The 19,336-nt window shown below is 42.3% G+C and overlaps 1 protein-coding gene across 3 annotated transcripts in view; it reads right to left on the bottom strand.

The window, feature by feature from the left end:
* The window catches only part of UBE2E3 (ubiquitin conjugating enzyme E2 E3), an 83,318-nt gene extending 64,787 nt beyond the window's left edge, over nucleotides 1-18,531 (bottom strand). Inside the window, exons 1-3 of one of the 3 annotated variants that reach the window (XM_075529465.1) lie at nucleotides 18,380-18,531; nucleotides 15,980-16,198; nucleotides 14,204-14,254 (exon numbers count right to left, since the gene is read on the bottom strand). In XM_075529465.1, coding sequence (XP_075385580.1) covers nucleotides 14,204-14,254; nucleotides 15,980-16,173 — 245 coding nt within the window. In that variant the 5' untranslated portion in view covers nucleotides 16,174-16,198; nucleotides 18,380-18,531. Of the gene's footprint in view, nucleotides 1-14,203; nucleotides 14,255-15,979; nucleotides 16,199-17,253; nucleotides 17,650-17,691; nucleotides 17,879-18,379 lie in introns of those variants that run through there. The other 2 variants (XM_075529466.1, XM_075529464.1) reach the window with 2 other exon arrangements.
* Between the last annotated feature and the right edge of the window lie 805 nt (nucleotides 18,532-19,336).

Genomic DNA, 19,336 nt, shown 5'->3' on the forward strand with positions numbered 1-19,336 from the left:
TTCTCACTGAATACCCAAATGCTCTCCCTCCCCTATTTTGCAGCCACCCTGCAGTTGGTAAGGCCATGTGACTAATCTATGTCTTACTTTCAGACTAAAACAATAGCTCTCTTGCCTGATCACGTTCCACAAGTCAATGCTACAGGATGCAAATAGCTGAGTGGAGTCAATACCTGCCAGAGTTATTCAGGAGTGTTCCTTACAGTGAACTCATAGGAAGACATAAGCCATTAATCTCTGGTAGGTTTGCCACTCCAACATAGACTAGCATTATTCAATGCATCCTTTTGTAGCCTAACTCAAAAATCAAGACTCTAAGAAAATGTTAAGTTAAGCATAGATGTTAAGCAACCAAAGCAATGATCTAAAAAAAACAAAAAACCCTAAGAAACTGTAAGTGCCCATCAGGAAACATGTAAAAGAAAGGGAAACATGACAAGACTGTAAAATACCTTTTCACCATTAGTAGTGGTTTTAATAATTCTCATTTTAATAGTCGTACTATGGGGCCATTATCTTTTTTCCTTTCAGAAATAGTCCTGTTTGATTAAGGAGGCCTGGTTACATAGTGAGCTACAAAATGAGCTGCTAACCTCAAGGTCAGAGGTTTGAATCCCCAGTCACTCCTTAATAAAGATGAAGCTGCTCCTATAGAGATGTGAACGACTTGGAAGCCCAAGGCAGAAATTCTACTCTTGCCCTATAGGGTCACCATAAATCAGGATCAACTTGCAGGGACTGAGCAAGTGCGTGAGTGAGTGACTGTTAGATTATGGAGTGCTGCCTAGACCCTGCAAGGGTGCCATATAAAAACCAAATACCGTATAGACTCGTGTATAAGCTGAGTTTTTCAGCACAAAAAATGTGCTGGAAAACGGGTTTGGCTTATACACGGGTCAGTGGCATGAATGGATGTCATCTGGTCAAGCCTGACTAACAAAAGGAGGAAATCTCATGAAGCCTGACATAGAGTTAGTAGCAAAGTGGGTTTGAGAAGCATGGGAAGACATTCCAGAAGACATGGTGTGACGTGCCTTCCAGAAATGTAGTATTAGTAATGCGATGGATGTCAGTGAAGACTGTGCTCTGTATGAAAATGACAGCAGTGATGGTGATGACGGCGATCTCAGTGAGGACAGCGTCTATGATGACCTCACACCAGCTGAAGCTCTGCATTGGGATACGGATGATGATGAGGAATCCAGTTTTGAAGGATATTAACTCTTTACATTTTAGCTTGGTTGCTGATTGAGCTCAGGGAATAGTACTCTTAAGGTTTCATTGTTGATACCTTATTGTTTTTGTTGAACCTATTTTCCACTTACTGTGCTAGCTTACTAATGTTAAATGACTTGTCCTTTTATGTTTTTTATTTAAAATAAATATTCAAACACATCACCTCACTGATGTCTCAGTTTTTAGTAATCTTATTTTCATTTGTTTTGATTATTGAAACTCACCAATAGCTTCTGCATTTTCCACCCTAGGCTTATACTCGAGTCAATCAGTTTTCTAGTTTCCCAGGTAAAAATTAGGTACCTCGGCTTATACTCAGGTTGGCTTATAATCAAGTATATACAGTACATCATCTATGTCATTGGGTGTAGTCAAGTCAGTTACTACTTACAGCAACCCTGTATATAGGACAGTAGAAACCTGCCTGGTCCTGCACTATTTGCTCACAATCATCCCTATGTTTGATCCCATTGTCTTAGCTACTGTGTCAACTCATACCTGAAGGTCTTCCTCTTTTACTATGCCCCTCTACTTAGACACGCATGATGTCCTTCTCCAGGCACCGACCCCGTCCCTCCTGGCAACTTGTCCGAAGGAGCTGAAAAGAATCCTTGCTATTCTTGCTTCTACGGAGCATTCTCTGACTGTATTTCCAGAGCAGTCTCTGTATTTCCAAGACACATGTGCTTGTTCTTCTGGCAGCTCACGTTACTTTCGATATGCTTCACCAACCTCATAATTCAATCTTTGAAGTCTTCCTTATTCATTGTCCCGTTTTTACATACATGAGGCCACTGAAAATAGCACGGCTAGAGCCGGGTGCACCTTAGTCCTCCAAGTGATATCTTTATTCTTTACACTTTAAAAGAGGTCCACTGCTATAGATTTGCCAACGCAATACATCATCTGATTTCTTGACTGCAGTTTCCATGGGCTTTGATCATGAATCCAAGTAAAATTAAATCCTGACAACTTCCATATTTTCTCTACTTTTCATGATGTCCATTGCTTACTGGTCCAGTTGTGATGACTTATTTTGCATAGATTCTCAAATTTATTTGGCCTACTGTCCCCTTTTCAGGAAAAATAAAAAATAAAAAACCCACTCAGCTCAAGCTGGCAAGTTAAAACTTTTGCACTACAGTCCAGACTACAAAATAAAAGTACAAAGATCTGCTTTCCCCAAACTCCCCTAGATTATTCTGGTGCACTCCAGGGGACAGCATCACCCACTTTGGGAAACACGATGTGAAGGTGTCATCCATGCCGCGGACTAAAGTCTTCGACATTCATCAGTGAGCGCTTCATCCTCTTCACTTTCGGCCAGCAAGGCTGTGTAGTCTGAATATCACAGGCTTCCTTTAGTACCATAGGTCCTTGATCAGATGCTTCCTCCTGAAATGGTTTCAACATCACCTTAATTCAATGACTGTATTCCTCCCATCTTCTGTTGCTCCCTGCACCATTCAGTATTTTGCCCATTGAATCTTTCAATATTGCAGCTACGGTCTTGAATTTTTCCTTAATTCTTTCTAAGAACTACCAAGTGTGTTCTTCCTTTTTGGTATTCTAACTCAAGGTCTTTGCACACTTCTCCAGCCCCCTTTGAAATCTTCTGCTCTGCTCTTTTATGTCAATGTTTCTTTTGTTCCTCTCTTTTTCATGACGCTTTGCTTTCTTCACGCCTGGCACCCCTGATACTGTTCCACAACTTTTCAGGTCATAGCACCTTTATGAAATGGGACAATTTCTAAATTCTGAAACATAGCCAACCTCAGAGACTTGAATAGAAGATGATGGACTCGTAAAAATAAGAGACTAGATGTAATTAACTTCTGTAGTGCCTTGGCGAGAAAAACCAGAGGCAAATTAAGAGTAGGGCTTTCTATTTCTTTTTTTTTTCCACATAAATAAATCTTTATTGAAAAAGCACATCATTCAAAGGGCTTTCTATTTCTAACCTGACTTTGTAATTAACCTCTGGACCTCAGACTGACATCTCAATCATTTCCTCATAATATTTCTCTGACAGATTATAGCACAGTGCAAATGGTTTGCTCTCAGCTACTTTGCACAAGGTTGGCTATTCAAACCCACTCTGCAGTGCTGCAGAAGAAAAGCCTGGTGATCTTGTCATTTGATTGGGGAAAAAAGCATCCAGGTGAGCCACATGTTAACAGGATAGACCCGAGTCCTATAGGATTTCCTCAGCTGTAATCTCTACCAAAGCAGATCAACACGCCTTTCTTCCGCTTACCGCTAGGTGAGTTTGAACCACCAACCTTTTTGATTAGCAGCCAAATACAAACTGTCCCACTCAGGAACATCCCAGAGTATCACAGCCCAAAGAAACTGATGGAATGTATTTCTACTCTCCAAGTACACAGTCGCTTTGTGGCACAATGAACTCATTAAAGAACATCAATACAACCAGACTAAAGCTGGATTATAACCAAAACACTGATTGCCAAAGGGTCACCTCTCACCTGCACGACTGTCGAACTAGAAACCCCATGGGAGTTTTCAATGGCTGGTGTATTTTTCGGGAAGGAGAGCCTGACATTTTTCTTCCAAGGCACTTCTGGATGGACTTGAGCTTCCAAGCTTTTGGTACCAGATGAGTGAGTGCAAGAACCTTGTGCACCACCCAGGAATTCCAAAGTTAGATCACTGGGTGAATTGACTTGAAAAAATCAACTTGAAATGACCAAAAAGAAAGAAAAATATGGCCTAAACAGAACATAATTCAGCTGGTCCTGTGATCTCACATAAAGATGCAATCCCATATACAATGTAAGATTTATATTGACTGCAGGGCAAGGGTTAGTAAAAGGTAGGGAACCAGCTCTGAAAAAAGGATGAGCAAGTATTGAATAGGCTTCATAAATCAGATAGAAAAGTCAGTAAAAAGTTAATCACCTAAAAAGAGCCAAGATACTTCAGAACAAGTATCTAGTGTAGGTTTTCCACCTCAGCATTCTTGTTATCAGGAGCTGTACACTGTGAGTTCTAGGGTATGTGACGTCACTGCTGGCTTCTACTTACTCAAATGTCAGAAACTCCCAAGCGCCCCTCCCCGCCAACACACATGCAGTTATGTCAGGTAAAGAGCCTCCAGGAATTTCCAGTTATTCCCTGGAAAGAAAATTGGCACCAGTTGAGAACCATTTATCTCAAGAGGTGAAAGAAAGGTGAAAAGTTTAAAGGCATTTCTTTTCTTTGAATTCTACTTTTTAAATATATCATTAGAGAAGAGTTTTGAAAATTCTAGAAAATAAATAATAATATAGATATGAACAAATAAAATGTTAAAAACAAAAGTTCAGTCATGGTCATCAACAGGCTAGGCCAGGACTGAAGCAAGCTGACCCTGTTGAAAAGCTCTCTTTCTTTTCCAGATCCTAGTAAAATGTGCAAATACACTTTTGCCAAAAGTACTTCAGGAAGGAAAAACAATACTCTAAGCCAGAGTCCCAAACTTATCTGGCCGACCACCCCCTTTTGAGAAAAAAATTACTCAACCACCTCCTGACAATAAGCTAGTTGTACTACAGCCCATAACCCAGGATGCAGTGGAGGTGGTCTGCCTTTGCAGGCCCCTGGATGCCCAGGGCCCCACAGGGAGTGCTATTGTCCATTTGGGAAAACTGCTCCAGACCAACAAATGGTTGTGTGTTTTCATCTCAATTTTATGGTGAAGATAAGAATCTTCCATCAACTTCTCTATTCTCATTTGAAGAAGGGGTGGCACAGTGGTTCAGAACTGGCCTGCGAGGGGTACGGCTGTCAGCTTGCACCCACCAGTCACCGCTCTGTGGGAGAAGGGTGTGCAGCCTGTTCCAGTCACGGGTTACAGATCTGTAACCCCCAGGGGACAATTCTACTCTGCCCTGTAGGGTAAGGTGACCAGAATTTAACATTGGTAAAGCGAGACACCATTGACCGTGGGGGGCATTGACGAAAAATTTGGTCTATATGGAGCAAGAAAAATTTTCATTGAATGCAAAAATAGTATTGTAATTTTTAATTTCAACATAAGTATAATTTACAAATATAATACATTAAAAATTACATATAGTATTATTTTATTCCTTGGCATATTTCTCATTTGAGTGAATTTTTTTAGCAGATTGCTATCGTTTAAAGGGTCATAAAAATTTTCACAAGAATTTGTTAAATTATATTTCACACATAAAATGGCTTTCAAAGTCTCAACACTTAATTGTGATTTTTCTGATGTCGTTTATTTACCGTAGGAAATCCGCGTTCAGTCGCAGCATTAATTCCTGCTAAGGACAGTGTGTGTTCCACAATTTTTAGTGCAATATTTTATGGAACATGGTTTGTTTCAAAACTATGAAATATTTCTAACAATTTGTTCTCTATTGTGACCTTTGCTGATACCCAAGATTTAACAACCCTTTCCTTATCAATATATATTTAAAATAATGATAATTCATTAAAAAGAGCATTTTCAGAAATATCACTATATGGGAAATTTTGAGTAATATGATCGAATGATTTTTGTACATCATTCCAATTAAGTTCTTGTTTTAATGAAACACAATGAAAATGCTCAATATCACTGTAATGTACCGTCCACTCTTCTAAATAATCTATGCAGTTACTATAGAACTTTTTAACATGATTCATGGTATCTGCACGATTTATTGCACCTTGTTCTTCTAGCTGGCTATTATGGATAGTTAACAGAAGAAAATTATTTTCTAACCACCCTTGACACTGAAATTTTAAATTATTAACTTCATTTGCTACTTCAATTACCGAAATTTTGTCACCTTCAATAAGTTTTATAGCATTTTGAAAAAGAGCTGCTTGATTGTGTACACAACTCTAGCCAGATTTTTGAAGATTCCTTTTAAAAAAACTCTTCTAAAATTCTAGGACATTTATCCTGTGATAGAAAGTAGGATTTCAAAGAATCATATATTTTCAAAATTCTTTCGATAGCTGGCAAAGAGCTAACCAGTGTGTTTTACTGTATCCAAGTATTTTCTGATATTCGACTTCCGCAGTTTCACAAAATTCTTTAAGCATTTCAACACGCAGTGTATATATAGAAATATGAATATAATTTAATAACAATATTTTCCACATCTACGGGCAAATCAGCAGCTGTTTGAATGGCATTATGTATTATGTATATTCCCTTCCAGTTTTCCCGCCGTTCCCTAGCTTGTGCATTCTTTCCAAAAATTGGGACATTTTAAACTGCCATGGGATGTGGGACAAATTGTTCAAAAGTGGGACGTCTGGTCACCTTACTGTAGGGTCCCTAAGAGTCAGAATTGGCTTGATGGTGATGAGTCCTGTTCAGGTTCTCATGAATGTCCCTGCACTATAAGCAAAAAAATCCTATTGATTTACCTGGTAACTAAACATACCTTTCAGTTGTATAAAAATTAAGCCAAAGACAAATAAGGCACCAATGAGTTAATTTACAGAAATGTGGGATGCAGAAAGGTTTATCCCCAGGTTGTCCCCCCACAATATATGCCAAACCTAAGAATGCATGGTCACTGACTACACACTTGGAGGTCAACTGCTGAGAGGTTATCTCCCTGAGGGTTATCAGATGGCTGGAGTAGTCAGACCTATTGTCTGTCCCACCCTAGGTGGGGCCCACTCCCTGCCGATAGGAGAGTGGATTGCTTTCCTGAAGGAGAGTTCAAACACAGGTCAAGCCATCTCAAGGAGGACCAAGGTTAGGCTGCCATCTTGAACCTAGGGCCCGCCCATCTTGTCACGTGTTCCCCTAGTGCCTCCCCTTCCTATTGCGTGTGCACCCCTAGCTTGTCCCCTTCCTGTTGGACGTATGCCTATTGTACAGCCCCTTCTTGTTACACATGTGGTTACCTGTCATCAGGGGGCTTGCATGTCCCCGACATGTGTATAAGCTATGATTAGAACTATATTCTCCCTCTCTGCGTGGACCTGGCTGCTGAGATCATGGCCGCCCGTGAGGTGAACAGCTGCATGCCTATATTGTATGATGTCTCTTTAATTTTACCCCTTAATGACACAACAGCCCCTTGGACCCGTTTGATTGTGGGCCTGGTACCCCACACAGAAAGTAATGAAACAAGTTGGGGGACTTGAAAGTAGCTACAGAGCAACCTCCTAAAAAAGCACCCACCATTTCATCCACCTTCTAAAAACATTATCTTCATTTGCCTTACCAGATCCGTGACAAAATATGGCCATCTATGAGAAGGAAAAGGGAAAACTTTCTTCGTCAGTTATAAGCCCTCTGCTACCCTGGCATCCATGGGAAAAGCCATCAGGCTTCCTGTGGTTGTCAATTGCATCTTCCCAGTAAAAAATAGCTAAGATAATTACATTAAAAATTGCAATGTGGAAAAAAGGCAAATGTACAGGGTATTTCAGATTGGTCTCCAATCCAGCAGTATTATTTTGCCCAGAAATTCCATTTCTGTGTCAATTTGAAGATTGCTATTTATTTAACCATTTAGCAAATTTTCACAAAGCACTTTGTGAAGCAGCTCACTGCCATCGAGTTGGTGCTGACTCGTCACAACCATATGAGTCGCTGCAGAACTGCCCCAGGAGTTTCCAAGAATGTAACTAAGAGCCCAATGAGTAACCACCAGGTCACTAAGGTTCAGTGTGTGAAGCAAGAGATACAACAACAATTAAGATAACCTCTCCTTTCAAAAAACACTCACTCTTGTAGAAGACAAACAATCATATTACAGCATTAGTAATATCCTATGTTAAAGCAAGTATTAGCTTACAGAAAAATTATTTCTAACTAATCATAAGTCATGTAAAATAATTAGTTATTCCCATCCTTTTTGAGATTTATACTGATGCCAAATTTTAGAATTATTAATCATAAACTTTATAATGAAGCTATCCATCTACAGATGACCCAAGTAGAGTTTCTATAATTTCTATCTTAGAAACCAAGCCTTCCAGTAAGAATTATTTTTAAATAAAAAGGGAGCCAGATTTTTTTTGAAAAGTTTAAAATAAAAGGTGATTAACAAATCATTTTGTTTTACTTAACAGGGTGCAAACATTCACATAGTACAGTCTCCAAATACAACAATAACAGTGCTCAAAGGAATCAAGAAAAAGCACACGGCTTGTGTGAGCGAGTCATATGTAAGTAAATGAAGTCATATGTAAACAATAACAATATAAAGCACATGGTAATTTTGGTCATTCGCTCGCCTTCATAATCCAAAGACAAGATAGTTTCAAAATTCCTCCTGTAACAGACTAGAAGAGAATGCCATGTTTAAGTAATATTAGGCACATTACATTAATAATTCAGAATCCAAAATTTACTATACTAATATAATCATATTCTTGGCAAAACTGATCATTCCACTTGATCCTTGGGCAAATTCGCCGCATGCAGTTGAAAACCTACATGTAACTCCTAATAGCCTGTGGCTGACTGGACTTGGCACCAACACAAAAAATGGATTAACACCTATCTGGTATGCATATTTTATACTATCCCCACAAAACACCTGCCTCTTCATTACAAGAAAAACAGGGTATTTCTCAAAATGTTCGAGGTTTTCATGACTGCTGGCATACCTGCAGTGAGCACATCACAAATGTGTTTTCTTCTCTTACATGGTCCTTCCACTAAATCCATCTAGCTTGATGGCGGACAGCAACTACAGCTGCAGACCTCAACCTCTGGAACGTGTTCAAGACATTCAACTTTCCTCTGCTTCTTAGGACACTTTCAACCTCAACAGTGGCATTTTGTATGGGTCCCCTGGTGTTATTCAAAGTTTACTCTTTTGCACTAAACAGGATGAAAAATGCACAAGAACCCCAAGAGATGATTTTTTATTGCTCAGATGCAATTTACTGGCAAGACAAACACTGCTCCCACAGAGATGAGAAGCATGACACGTGGCATTTTTTTTGGTTTTGTCTTTTAAGTTCACACATCACACATGTGAATCCATCCACACAGTTCAAGTGTGCCTTATTTATGGGTCAGCTGTCTAAAACACTGGACAGTCAGAGCATACTCCGCCGAACCATTTGTTAGCCTTGCACATAGGAGCCATTATGCAAATGTGCTAAGCAGTCACACTATACTGTTAGTCCCAAGGTTGATATGGAAGACTCAGTCAACCAGTGGCTCCAAAGTAAAGAAACCTGGCAATCTGTTTCTGTAACAATTGGAGCCAAGAAAACCTCATGGGGTATATTCTAGGAGTCAGGACCGATTCCGAGGGCAACCACCTTATACATGCATTCCTGGGTGGTGCCACTCGGTAACCCAGAGGTGCCTTGGATGCACCCGGATTTAAATGATCTGCTCACCACTGTTCTTGGGCTAATTTCCTTCTGCTTAAATTCTAAGGATCTGCTTTTCTATGATCAAAAAAAATGTCTGCTTGGCCCATAATAAGTAGGTGATAAGTCCATTAAGATGAAACTGTTCCTTTTGCAGAATGTTGATGCATCGAGAAACTTCCAGCAAGGGTGAAGGCACGCTGCTAACAGCCTCTCCTACTTTTAAGAGGTCCTGGCCATTTTACTGACCCAATTTCCACAGCCTCAAAATTTTAGACTATTTACGTTTTTAATCCTCCTAACAATGCATTATAATCTCTATCTTACCAACTGAAGAAATTAAAGGAAAGAACTAGCCCATGAACTAAGGTAACACAGCTAATAAATAACAGAGAATGTTTTTGAACAAAAAGCTAGTCCCAGTATCAATGTTCCTCAAACATTCAGAAAAGCAGATTCTGAGATTCGGCACTGGAGGCCGTTGGGGAATCAGCAAAGTTAGCAGTTCAAAGACAAGACGAAATGTCTACTCCTTGTAAAGAGTTAGTCTCAAAACCCAAGGGTCAGAGGGCCAGGTCTACCCTGTACTACTGGGTCGCTAAGAATCGGAATCTACTCCATAGTAGTTGAGTTTTGAGTTTTTCAAGTTTTATCAATCCCAGCAGTTTAATACAGATGCTGCTCCTCTGCAGATCATCCTTACATTATTAAAAATTTAGTCTAAGCTACAGAGTAATTCAACGTGGTGGTAACTTCAAGAGGTAGTTTCAACCGCTTCCCAGTATTTGATTTGAAACTTCCTTTAATCATTATTTAAAAGGAGGGTAACAAAATCTGCAGTTTTAACAAATTTTCAGGTTTTACTAAACAACCTTTATTAATGCTATAACAACATACTTTAATATTCAACTTTCCCACATCCAATATCTATTAACAAATATCCTTTGAATATTGACTTTTAACAGATTCCATGAGAATGTGATAGAGAGTAGAGTATTTTCATATTTTAAAAAAATCAGGAACTGATAAGAACCCATTATCTTAAAAACAACAACAACAGTATCTCTCTAAAGTTTTGACACTGTACATTGATAGTTGAGAGGACAGACTTTGGGGCACAGAAGGAACATAAATGTCTTAAGACACCACTAACAATTCCAGTCACCAACTTCCTCTAAAAGCACAATTCATTCTCACAGGCACACCAACTCTGCGCATGCTACTCCAAACAGGATGCCAGTCGAGTACTGCACAGTGTCTAAGCCTGAAGGCACTCAGTGAATGGTACATGCCTGTCTAAGACACTTGGGTCCGTGGTCTTCCAATACGTAACCATCACAGAAATACTATCAATCAGTAGAAACAGCATCTTTACCACTTTTACCGATATTATCACACAAAAATCAATTTTTATCAAAGCGCAAATATGTTTAAACCCACACAATTAATTCAACAATCAAGTGTATCTTGTCAATGGTGGTTCAGAGGGTTAGCCCACGAGCTTGTTAACCAAAATGCTGGAGCTTCCAGGCCACCTAGAGGTGCTCAGAAAGGAAGCTCTGGTCATCTCTTTTCAAAGGTCAGCCAGGACAGACCCTAGGGAGCACGGGTCTTTTCTGTGTTGGCAATGGCTTAAGGAGAACTGGTGCTGGTAAAAATCGCCCTGGGTGCACATAACACAAAATATACAGTGACTAAAGAAAACTCTATTTGCTAAACATTGAAAGGGGGCTTGAAAGTCATCTCCCTATCTCAGAAAAATTATCAGGCTAATTATAGAGAATTTTGTGGTATCTCATTCAACTTTTCCCAAAACGGAGATAACCAATTTTGTCACTGAAAAAGAATGAAATCTGCCTCATACTTTGCCAGGCTTGTAAAAACCCTATTTAGAACCAGAATGGAATCCTGATTAAACTAAACAGGAAAGAATTATTAGGTTGAACAGGTCTCAGGCAGTAGAGCTTCTATATTTTGAGGTTTATTAACATAGAACCCCATTTTAAATTAATAAACTTATCCTGTTCAATGCGATTACACAAGCTAACACTCTCACCTGTGCACCAATGAACTGAACTTCACCTAGCTAACATGAAGGTACAAAGGTAATACAAATTCAGAATTGTAAGTCACGATCTAACATGCCTTCACTAAATACTTTATTACTGCAAATTCCTGCTAAGGCACAAGGACTGGGCCTTACCATTTCTCTTCTCTCTCTTACAAGGGGCCATCAGTGATGGGCACAACAGTTACAAACAAAAAAAAAAAAGACTAGCTGGCAGACACTATGCAGCAAGGAACACAAAATGGCCCTTAAATGAGACACGGTATTGACCTATTAACTACCTTGTACAATATACATGTTTATGCATAAGCGATCGATCTTCTTCCCGAAAGAATATGAAGTCACTTAAGTAGCGCAACAAAAGTATCTGGATATTTTATGTTAAGCATACAGAAGAAAACTGCCCCAAAATAATAAGAAACAACTCCAAATTTCTAAGACGTACATTTTTTGTTTGTTTTTTCATTAATTGTTTACACAAAGAAACTCAGATGCTATCAAGAACTGGAGAACTGCGAGACTCTGTTTACAATAGCTGACAGTCGCAGGGTGTTCAAAGGAAAGCCCAGATAGGTGGTCTGGGTTACTAGTCATAAGCAGTGCCAAAGGTTAGCCATCGCACTAGTCTAATCACTAAATGGGATCCATTATTTCAAGGACTCACATGAAATCTGGTATATCATCCTGAGGAAAATAAAAGACTGTTGAAGCCTTCTATTTTACAGTAAGATTATACTCCTGAAAATAATCCTCAGTGACTTTGTGTGGAACTATATCCCTGGGTTGAACATGTTAAGAGTATTTCTTCAGCAGCTGCAACACTAGACAGTTGCTCTCAGGGCACTCAACACATGTCTACTGGGCGCTCTCTAGATTTACGCACATGCCCTAGTTTGTGACATTTGTAGAAAACCAACAGAAACCTTTCAAAAATGTTGACCTTACAGCAATTCCAAAACATTTAAGAGTCTTAAATTTGATAGATCTTTATATGTTTTATAGAGGGAAATACTAGAATACATTCTCCAAGTTAAGTGATTCGCCCAGAGAGCAAATTTAACTTGACCTCCCTAAATGGCTACAGATTTAACATACCATTTAGAAGACTGGGGAAAAATACGGTACTTTCACTTATTCTATAAAGCAGCAGTATTCAATACAAATATAATGCAAGTCACATACATAACTTAAAATTCTTTATACTAACCACATTTGAGAAGGCTAAACACAGTTAAATTCATTTTGAAAGGATATTTATATATCCAAAATAGTACTTCAAAGGGTAATAAATACTTTTAAGTATTAATGAAGCATTTTACTTTATTTTGTATGAAGTCTTCATACAAATTCAATGTGTATTTGCACTTACAGTACACCTGAATTTTGAATAGCCACAATTCAAATGATCAATAGACACATGTGACTAATACAGCATTGAAATAATAGGTTGAAGTCTGACACACCACTACCTGCTGACAATTAGTTTACACTCGTGTTTCCTTTTGACACTGAAATACTGCGATTACAGTATTTTGAGCAAAACTGTTCAATTCACTGGATAAACCAGAATCAAACCACCTTATCAGAGAATCCAGTTAACACACAAAATAAAAACCAATTGGATTATACTCTATTATATCTCAAATAAGCTTCAGAAATAGATCTGATCATCACAAGTGAACAAAGTTCTTAACAAAAACAAGGGTGACAGGTTAAGTCAATAAAACACTTTTGTCTCAAACGATTAACACAGCCTGATTTTTAGCAGCCCCTCATTCTTCTATGCAAGCAAGATAAATTTCTCTAAGCTGCATGAATTTGACATGCTGTGTAGTCATGCTAGAAAACATAAACTAAGTAAGAGTAACTTAAAAACAACAAAAAACGAACCCCAATAGAATACTTCTCATGAATCTTTCAGCGGTCAACTGTATTCTCCTTATAGCCCACGGAAATTCATTCTCCAAAATTCCAATTCATTTACAGCTTTTCATACACATTTCAACTACCACTCACTAAGCTTTTTTCCCAGTAATTAGGACATTTGCTTAAAATGTAAATAATTCCAGCAATGCATTCTCTAGAAAACAACAACTAAATCCATTAGCTTAGCACATAAAACCTGTCCTGAAGGCAAGTCACTGAATAAATCAGAAACAACTACTCTTGCTTACTGCATTTACATTTTATAACACATTCAGCAATTTCTAAATTTGGAAGGTCAGTTCAGATTGCACACGAGCAGTAACTTTAAAGCTGAAAATTTTAGAAGTTTCTGCAATGTACTTCAGGATATAACACTCCACAGAAATACTGGAGAACAAAAATCAATTGATATGACTCTCAGTAAACAGAGTAAATTCAGTGTTTTTGCAGGTCAAGCATGCATGCATGATACATGGAACAAACAGTATTTTCCCCCTCTCAAATTTGTTTAATTCACCATAGACAATTTTTGTTTAATCCTTCTGCAAACCTGAAAAGCAGCAAATGTCACCTCTTGTGTCCCACACACATCCGGGGAGAAAACATTAATCTCCTGATACTTCTCCACAATTTAAAATCAAAACAACAAAGCTGTCTTACCTGCAGTTAGGAGGAGGATCAAGAGTTATCTCAGCTAGCTCCTTCTGAATTCTGTTCGTGAAATGAGAACAGACAAAAAGCATTTGAGGTAGTCTACAGCACAAGCGGGGGTTACACTGCCCTCTACCACCATGCAGTTAAATGCAAGGCTGGCTCTGCCTTCAGTAATGCTAACATGGCTGCTTCCTCTTTGTTCTCAAAGGCATAACCCAAATCCCTCAACAGAAACTTTGCAGCTTTTCTTCTCACTTGCTGCTGCAAATAAGTAACTCGTTTTCACCTGATTTGGGAAGTAGCCCTACACTATTACTCACCAGAGGACCTAAAATATATTTTAAAACACTTTTTACCAGAAAAATTCTCTTTTCAAGCTTATATGCAAATGAGACAGGAAGGGAGGAGGGAAAGCAGTAGAATATTTGACAATGACTTCAAGTCACTTTTACTGAGGTTAGAATTAGAAACCTCCTGCAAGGACACAGGAATCCTTTTGACAGTATTTTATCTGTTCCAGAAAAAAAAAGTTTACAATTTACAAATATCTTTATGGGGGGGGGGGGGGCACTTGAAAAGGACTCTTGGGTATTCTTATTTAACCTTACGGTTTTCTTAATCAGGAGGATAACGTTTAAGTGTAACAAATTTGGGGGGAGAGGGGAGAAGGGTAATAAGATATATTAGAGAAAAAAGCCACTCTAATTTTACTCAAATGTAAATTGCTTTGAAAACTTAAAAATTGTTTAATATGTGCTTCCACAAGACTACAACAAATGGAAAAGGGCTATACGTTATTTTAAAGTGTGTTATTTTAATAAATACATGCTCAAGTTATAACTGCTTGGCTAATTACAGATGAGGTGAAAATCTGTAGAAAAATTAGAGCACTTCAGAAGCACTACTGAGGGCAATATTTGATCAGTCTTTAGCCTTTCTTTGCCTTTTAGCTGTGATCAATGAAAATCAACAGAATGTCAATACAGACTAATTCAATAGATACATTTGATGTGTCTGTGCACTGAATGACTCGAGTTCCTGAACATTTCACAGCTACCACCACTGAGGAGAAGGCCCACAGACAGTCTTTTTATTCCTCCTCACAGATAATATATATCAACAGGAAACAAATGATCTTTCACTTATACCCAAAACAAAATATGTTTCCCCTGCTGTTGAGCATTAATGTGTCAGGCATATCACGGAGTTTTAGAGGAAAGTAGCAACAGGGCAATGACGGTTTTCAATAGCCAAGAGACATCTGGAATTGTACACACTAACTTTGTAGTTTCACGTGCCATCACAAGAACACGGTGGGGTGGCCGGGACGGAGAGTCGACCTGGGATGAATGACTTCAAGGTGTGTTCTAAACCAAAAACCGTTTGTGGCAGTTTTAAGTCTGTGTTCACACAGCCACAAGGCCTTGGGTTTATCTATTTTCTAGCAAACGGGACCATTTCTGATCACTAGGGTGTCAACGTCAATGAAGGTAAGTATGACTCAAAAAGGCAGCATCCACATTGATTGGACCATCAAATTTGGGGGGCTGACCTCTTCATTCTGGGGACAGGCTTGCTGAAGTTACCAAAGTACAGAACAAGCGTGCCTAAAACAAATTCTAAAGAGGTGGCTCCTACACGAACCCCAGAATGACAACTACACTCTTTCAGGCAGAAATAAATCTGGTCAGGAGGTAAATATTTCTGATCCACTGCCACTGATGTAAAACCAACAAAAGTGCCCTGACTGACAGTGTGCTTAACCCTTCTTGAACGTGGTACCTTTTAGCACTAGTGGATAACTTAGCGGTGGTTTTGCTAGAGAGTTTGGTGTTTTTCTTCTGCTGGGTGGCAGAAGGTTTTCTTTCTTCTGGTTCTTCAGGCTCCGGAGCGGCTGGGTCTCGCTGGTCTGCATCCGAACTCCCACTGCTGGTGCTGGGACTCTCATCGTCCGACCTTTGCCTATCACTGGACATCTTGGTGGAGTTATTTCTTGGAAAACTTTTAAGGAGAAAAGAGGAGGGGAAAGGGCATGTTAAAAAAAAAAAATCAACGAAATAAGCCAATGGCATTTTCTTAAAATTCCATTCGGGTCGTCTTTTAATGGAAAGGCTTCCAAAGTGTTCACACGTATCGGACAGCAAGGTGACAGGGGAGCTGATGTGTCTCACTACGCCAGTGTTCAGGGATTTGCCCAACTCAAGTTGGAAAACCCACTCACATTTTTTTTTCCATCCCTTGGACAATCTATCAATTGTCTACTTTCTCAGAAGGCATGAAACAGGCTCTGCCAGGGAACTTAGGCAACGAGCAGTAATAACATATGACACACTGTAAATAACAGATCTCGCTGAAAAATGTTTAAAAGTCACTAATAACGTCCAAATATTTACACGCTGACACTGGTCAACGCTACCCAATTGCCTCTCCGGGAGGAAAACATACCCTGTTAATCGCCCATATGCTTATTGAACGTGGCGATTCCTCCTCCGTGCACGTTAAGGCTTTAAAGCCAACACTTAGGAAATTTAAAAATCAACTACCAAGCTGCCCTAGCCGTTTCCACCAGCAGCAGCGAAGATTCATCCGGCCAAGAGCGAGCTGCCACCCTGGGAAAAGCAGGATCCAAACTGCACCTTCTGCAAAGCTCCCGGCGCCACCAGGGTTCCTCGCTCAATTTTTCTATCTCGGACCGACATTTTGTCCAAAATAACGAGGAGGGGGGCGGGCGGAGGAGGGGGGGGAAATCCAGGGGAAAACAAACAAACAAAGCCCCAAGAAGTGCAACAAATTTCCGCGCCCGCGGAGGCGACCCGCGGCCGGCGACGGCGGCCACGCAGCTCCGCGGCCCTTTGTGGGGAGGGCCGCGCGGGGGCCGCGGGCGCGCTCGCCGCGCCGGGCGCCAAGTGATGCGGGCGGCCCCCCGGCCCCACCGCGGCTCGCGGACCCCGGCGCGGGCGCCCGGCGCGAACAAAGCTGCCCGCCCCCGCCCCTCCCCCACCGCCGCCGCCGCCGCCCCGCCGCCCCCCACGCGGCCCCCGGCCCCGCCGCCTTACCTCGGCCGCCCGCCCGGCCCGCTCGCACGCCGCTACGGTGTGGGGGAGGGAGACCGAAAAAAACCCTTCCTTAAGGAAATGGAGGCAGCCGGGGGGGGGAAGGGGGGAGGGAAAAAAAGAAGCCGAGGAGGCTCTGGCCGGGGAGTGTGGAACATTGAAAGTCGGAGGGGGCTGTGCAGTGCCGGGCTCCGGCCGGAGGGTGGCGCCGCTCAGCGCCTTCGGGAGGGAGGGAAAAAAAGGGGGGTGGGGGGAGCTCGGCTTGGCGAGGGCGCGAGCTCCCTGCGAGGCGGAGGGGACGCGGGAGACCCCCGCGCGCTGTGGCCTCCCGCCGCCGCCGCCCGGCTCGGCTCCTCCCGGCCGCGCAGTCAGCAAGTTCCGAGGCGAGCACGGGGGAGGGGCGACCGCGGGCGCGGGCCGGCGCGCGTGCTCGCTGCTTGCCTGGCGGAGGGGCGCGCGCCGCCGGCGGCTGGCGGGGACGAGCTGCTCCCGCGCGCGCTCCGCGCCTCCCTTCACCCGGGGGGCGCACGCGTCCGCCCGCGCGCGGCCGGGACAAAGAGCGCGGCGGGGACCCGACGAGCTGGCCCCTGCCGGCCGAGGCCGCCGCGGAGCCCGCGCCGGGGAGGACGGGGGCGCGGGCGCCGTCTCGCGGGGCTGCCGGGCCGCGGGGTGGTTTCCGGCCTGCGCCTGCCTGCGGAGCGGAGCTGCCCATTGGGCTACCCGGCCCGGGGGAGGGTGGCGGGGGCTGGCCGCGCCCTTGGGGCGTGAGAGCGGAGGTCACCCCCACGGCTAACCACATCCCCTTAGCCTCCGCAGGCACCGGCGTGGACCCTGGGGCCCACACGCCTGGTCCAGGGCCCTGAGCGCAGGGCTGGGAGTCCCCAGCTGCCTCCTGTGAGCCAGAGGAAGGGGGGTCGGGTCGGATGGGGGGTCCTGCCCAATGAGGGGGTTAGGAAGAATTTCTTCGAGGCTCTCAGCCTGCAGTCCCAAAGGGCACTAGCCGGACGACGCCTTCAAAACTTAAATCCAAAACAGTGTGTAGATGTCCTGCTGAATCGTTCCAAGTGGGAGAGGAAAAGTTGGAGGGTCTCTGGACCGTTGTGGAAAGAGCGGTAGGGACGGGGCTCACCCGGAAGAGTTAAGTGGAGGTGCTGGAGGGGAGCTCTGCTCCACCGGCTACCTTGTGGAATCTCCAGGTGGACGCTGCAGTTTCGCCCCAGGCACAAAGCAGCCAAAAGTACAGAAACCGCCTGTTAACAACTTCAGCTATTGGGAACTTTGGCACCAGTGATGGAGCCTCAAAGGAATTTGTGGATTCCGCTCCCACAAGTGTCCAGGGGCTGGGTGCTGGGAAAATGTAGAGTTCTCTGAGGGAGTGAGAACAGCAGTCCGAACAGATAAGAGTTTAAGGAAAGAAACAAAAAGAATGAGTGGACCAACATCCAGGCTTTGATTTCCTTAATTTTTCTTAAGTTTGGGGAAAGGATTGTTCTGACCGGTACATTGTATTTGTCATTTTTCAAAGACAGCAGTGTGTTTCATTGATGGCGCTGCCGCTAGGTGCTGGATCACACACAAAAGTCATTCAATTTTGGGGGTTTCTTAAAGTCAAGTTCCTCTCCTCTGTGCTAAGATCTCCCAGGCCAAAAGGACCAAATCATTATCATTCCACTTCAACGAGTCAAGAAGCCCTGGTTGGACGGCTGAGCACAAGGCCCGTGGTTTGAACCCTGTCAGAGCAAGATGAAGGTTTCAACAGGAGAAAAACTAGATTTTCTACTCCCATAAAGACTTAGCAGTCCTGGGAAACCCGGAGAGTTTCTATGGTGTTTTATATGCGGCAATTCTAGGCTTTTTAGGGTCGCTAGGAGAGCACTGCGTTTGGTTTGAGGTTTTGATGCAGAGGCAAAGCATTTTAGTCCGAAAGACAAAATGGTGAGGAAATAGAATGGTGTGCGTATGGACATGCTTCGGCAGCACCAACGATGCCTGTAGAAAGGCCTTGTCTGTACAAACACAGGCAGACCATTCCCCCAACTTTAACACCATGTGATTCCTCAGCAAAAGCAAACTAATTTGGATTTTG

Source organism: Tenrec ecaudatus, chromosome 13, assembly GCF_050624435.1.
Source record: "Tenrec ecaudatus isolate mTenEca1 chromosome 13, mTenEca1.hap1, whole genome shotgun sequence".
NCBI classification, from domain to species: domain Eukaryota; kingdom Metazoa; phylum Chordata; class Mammalia; order Afrosoricida; family Tenrecidae; genus Tenrec; species Tenrec ecaudatus.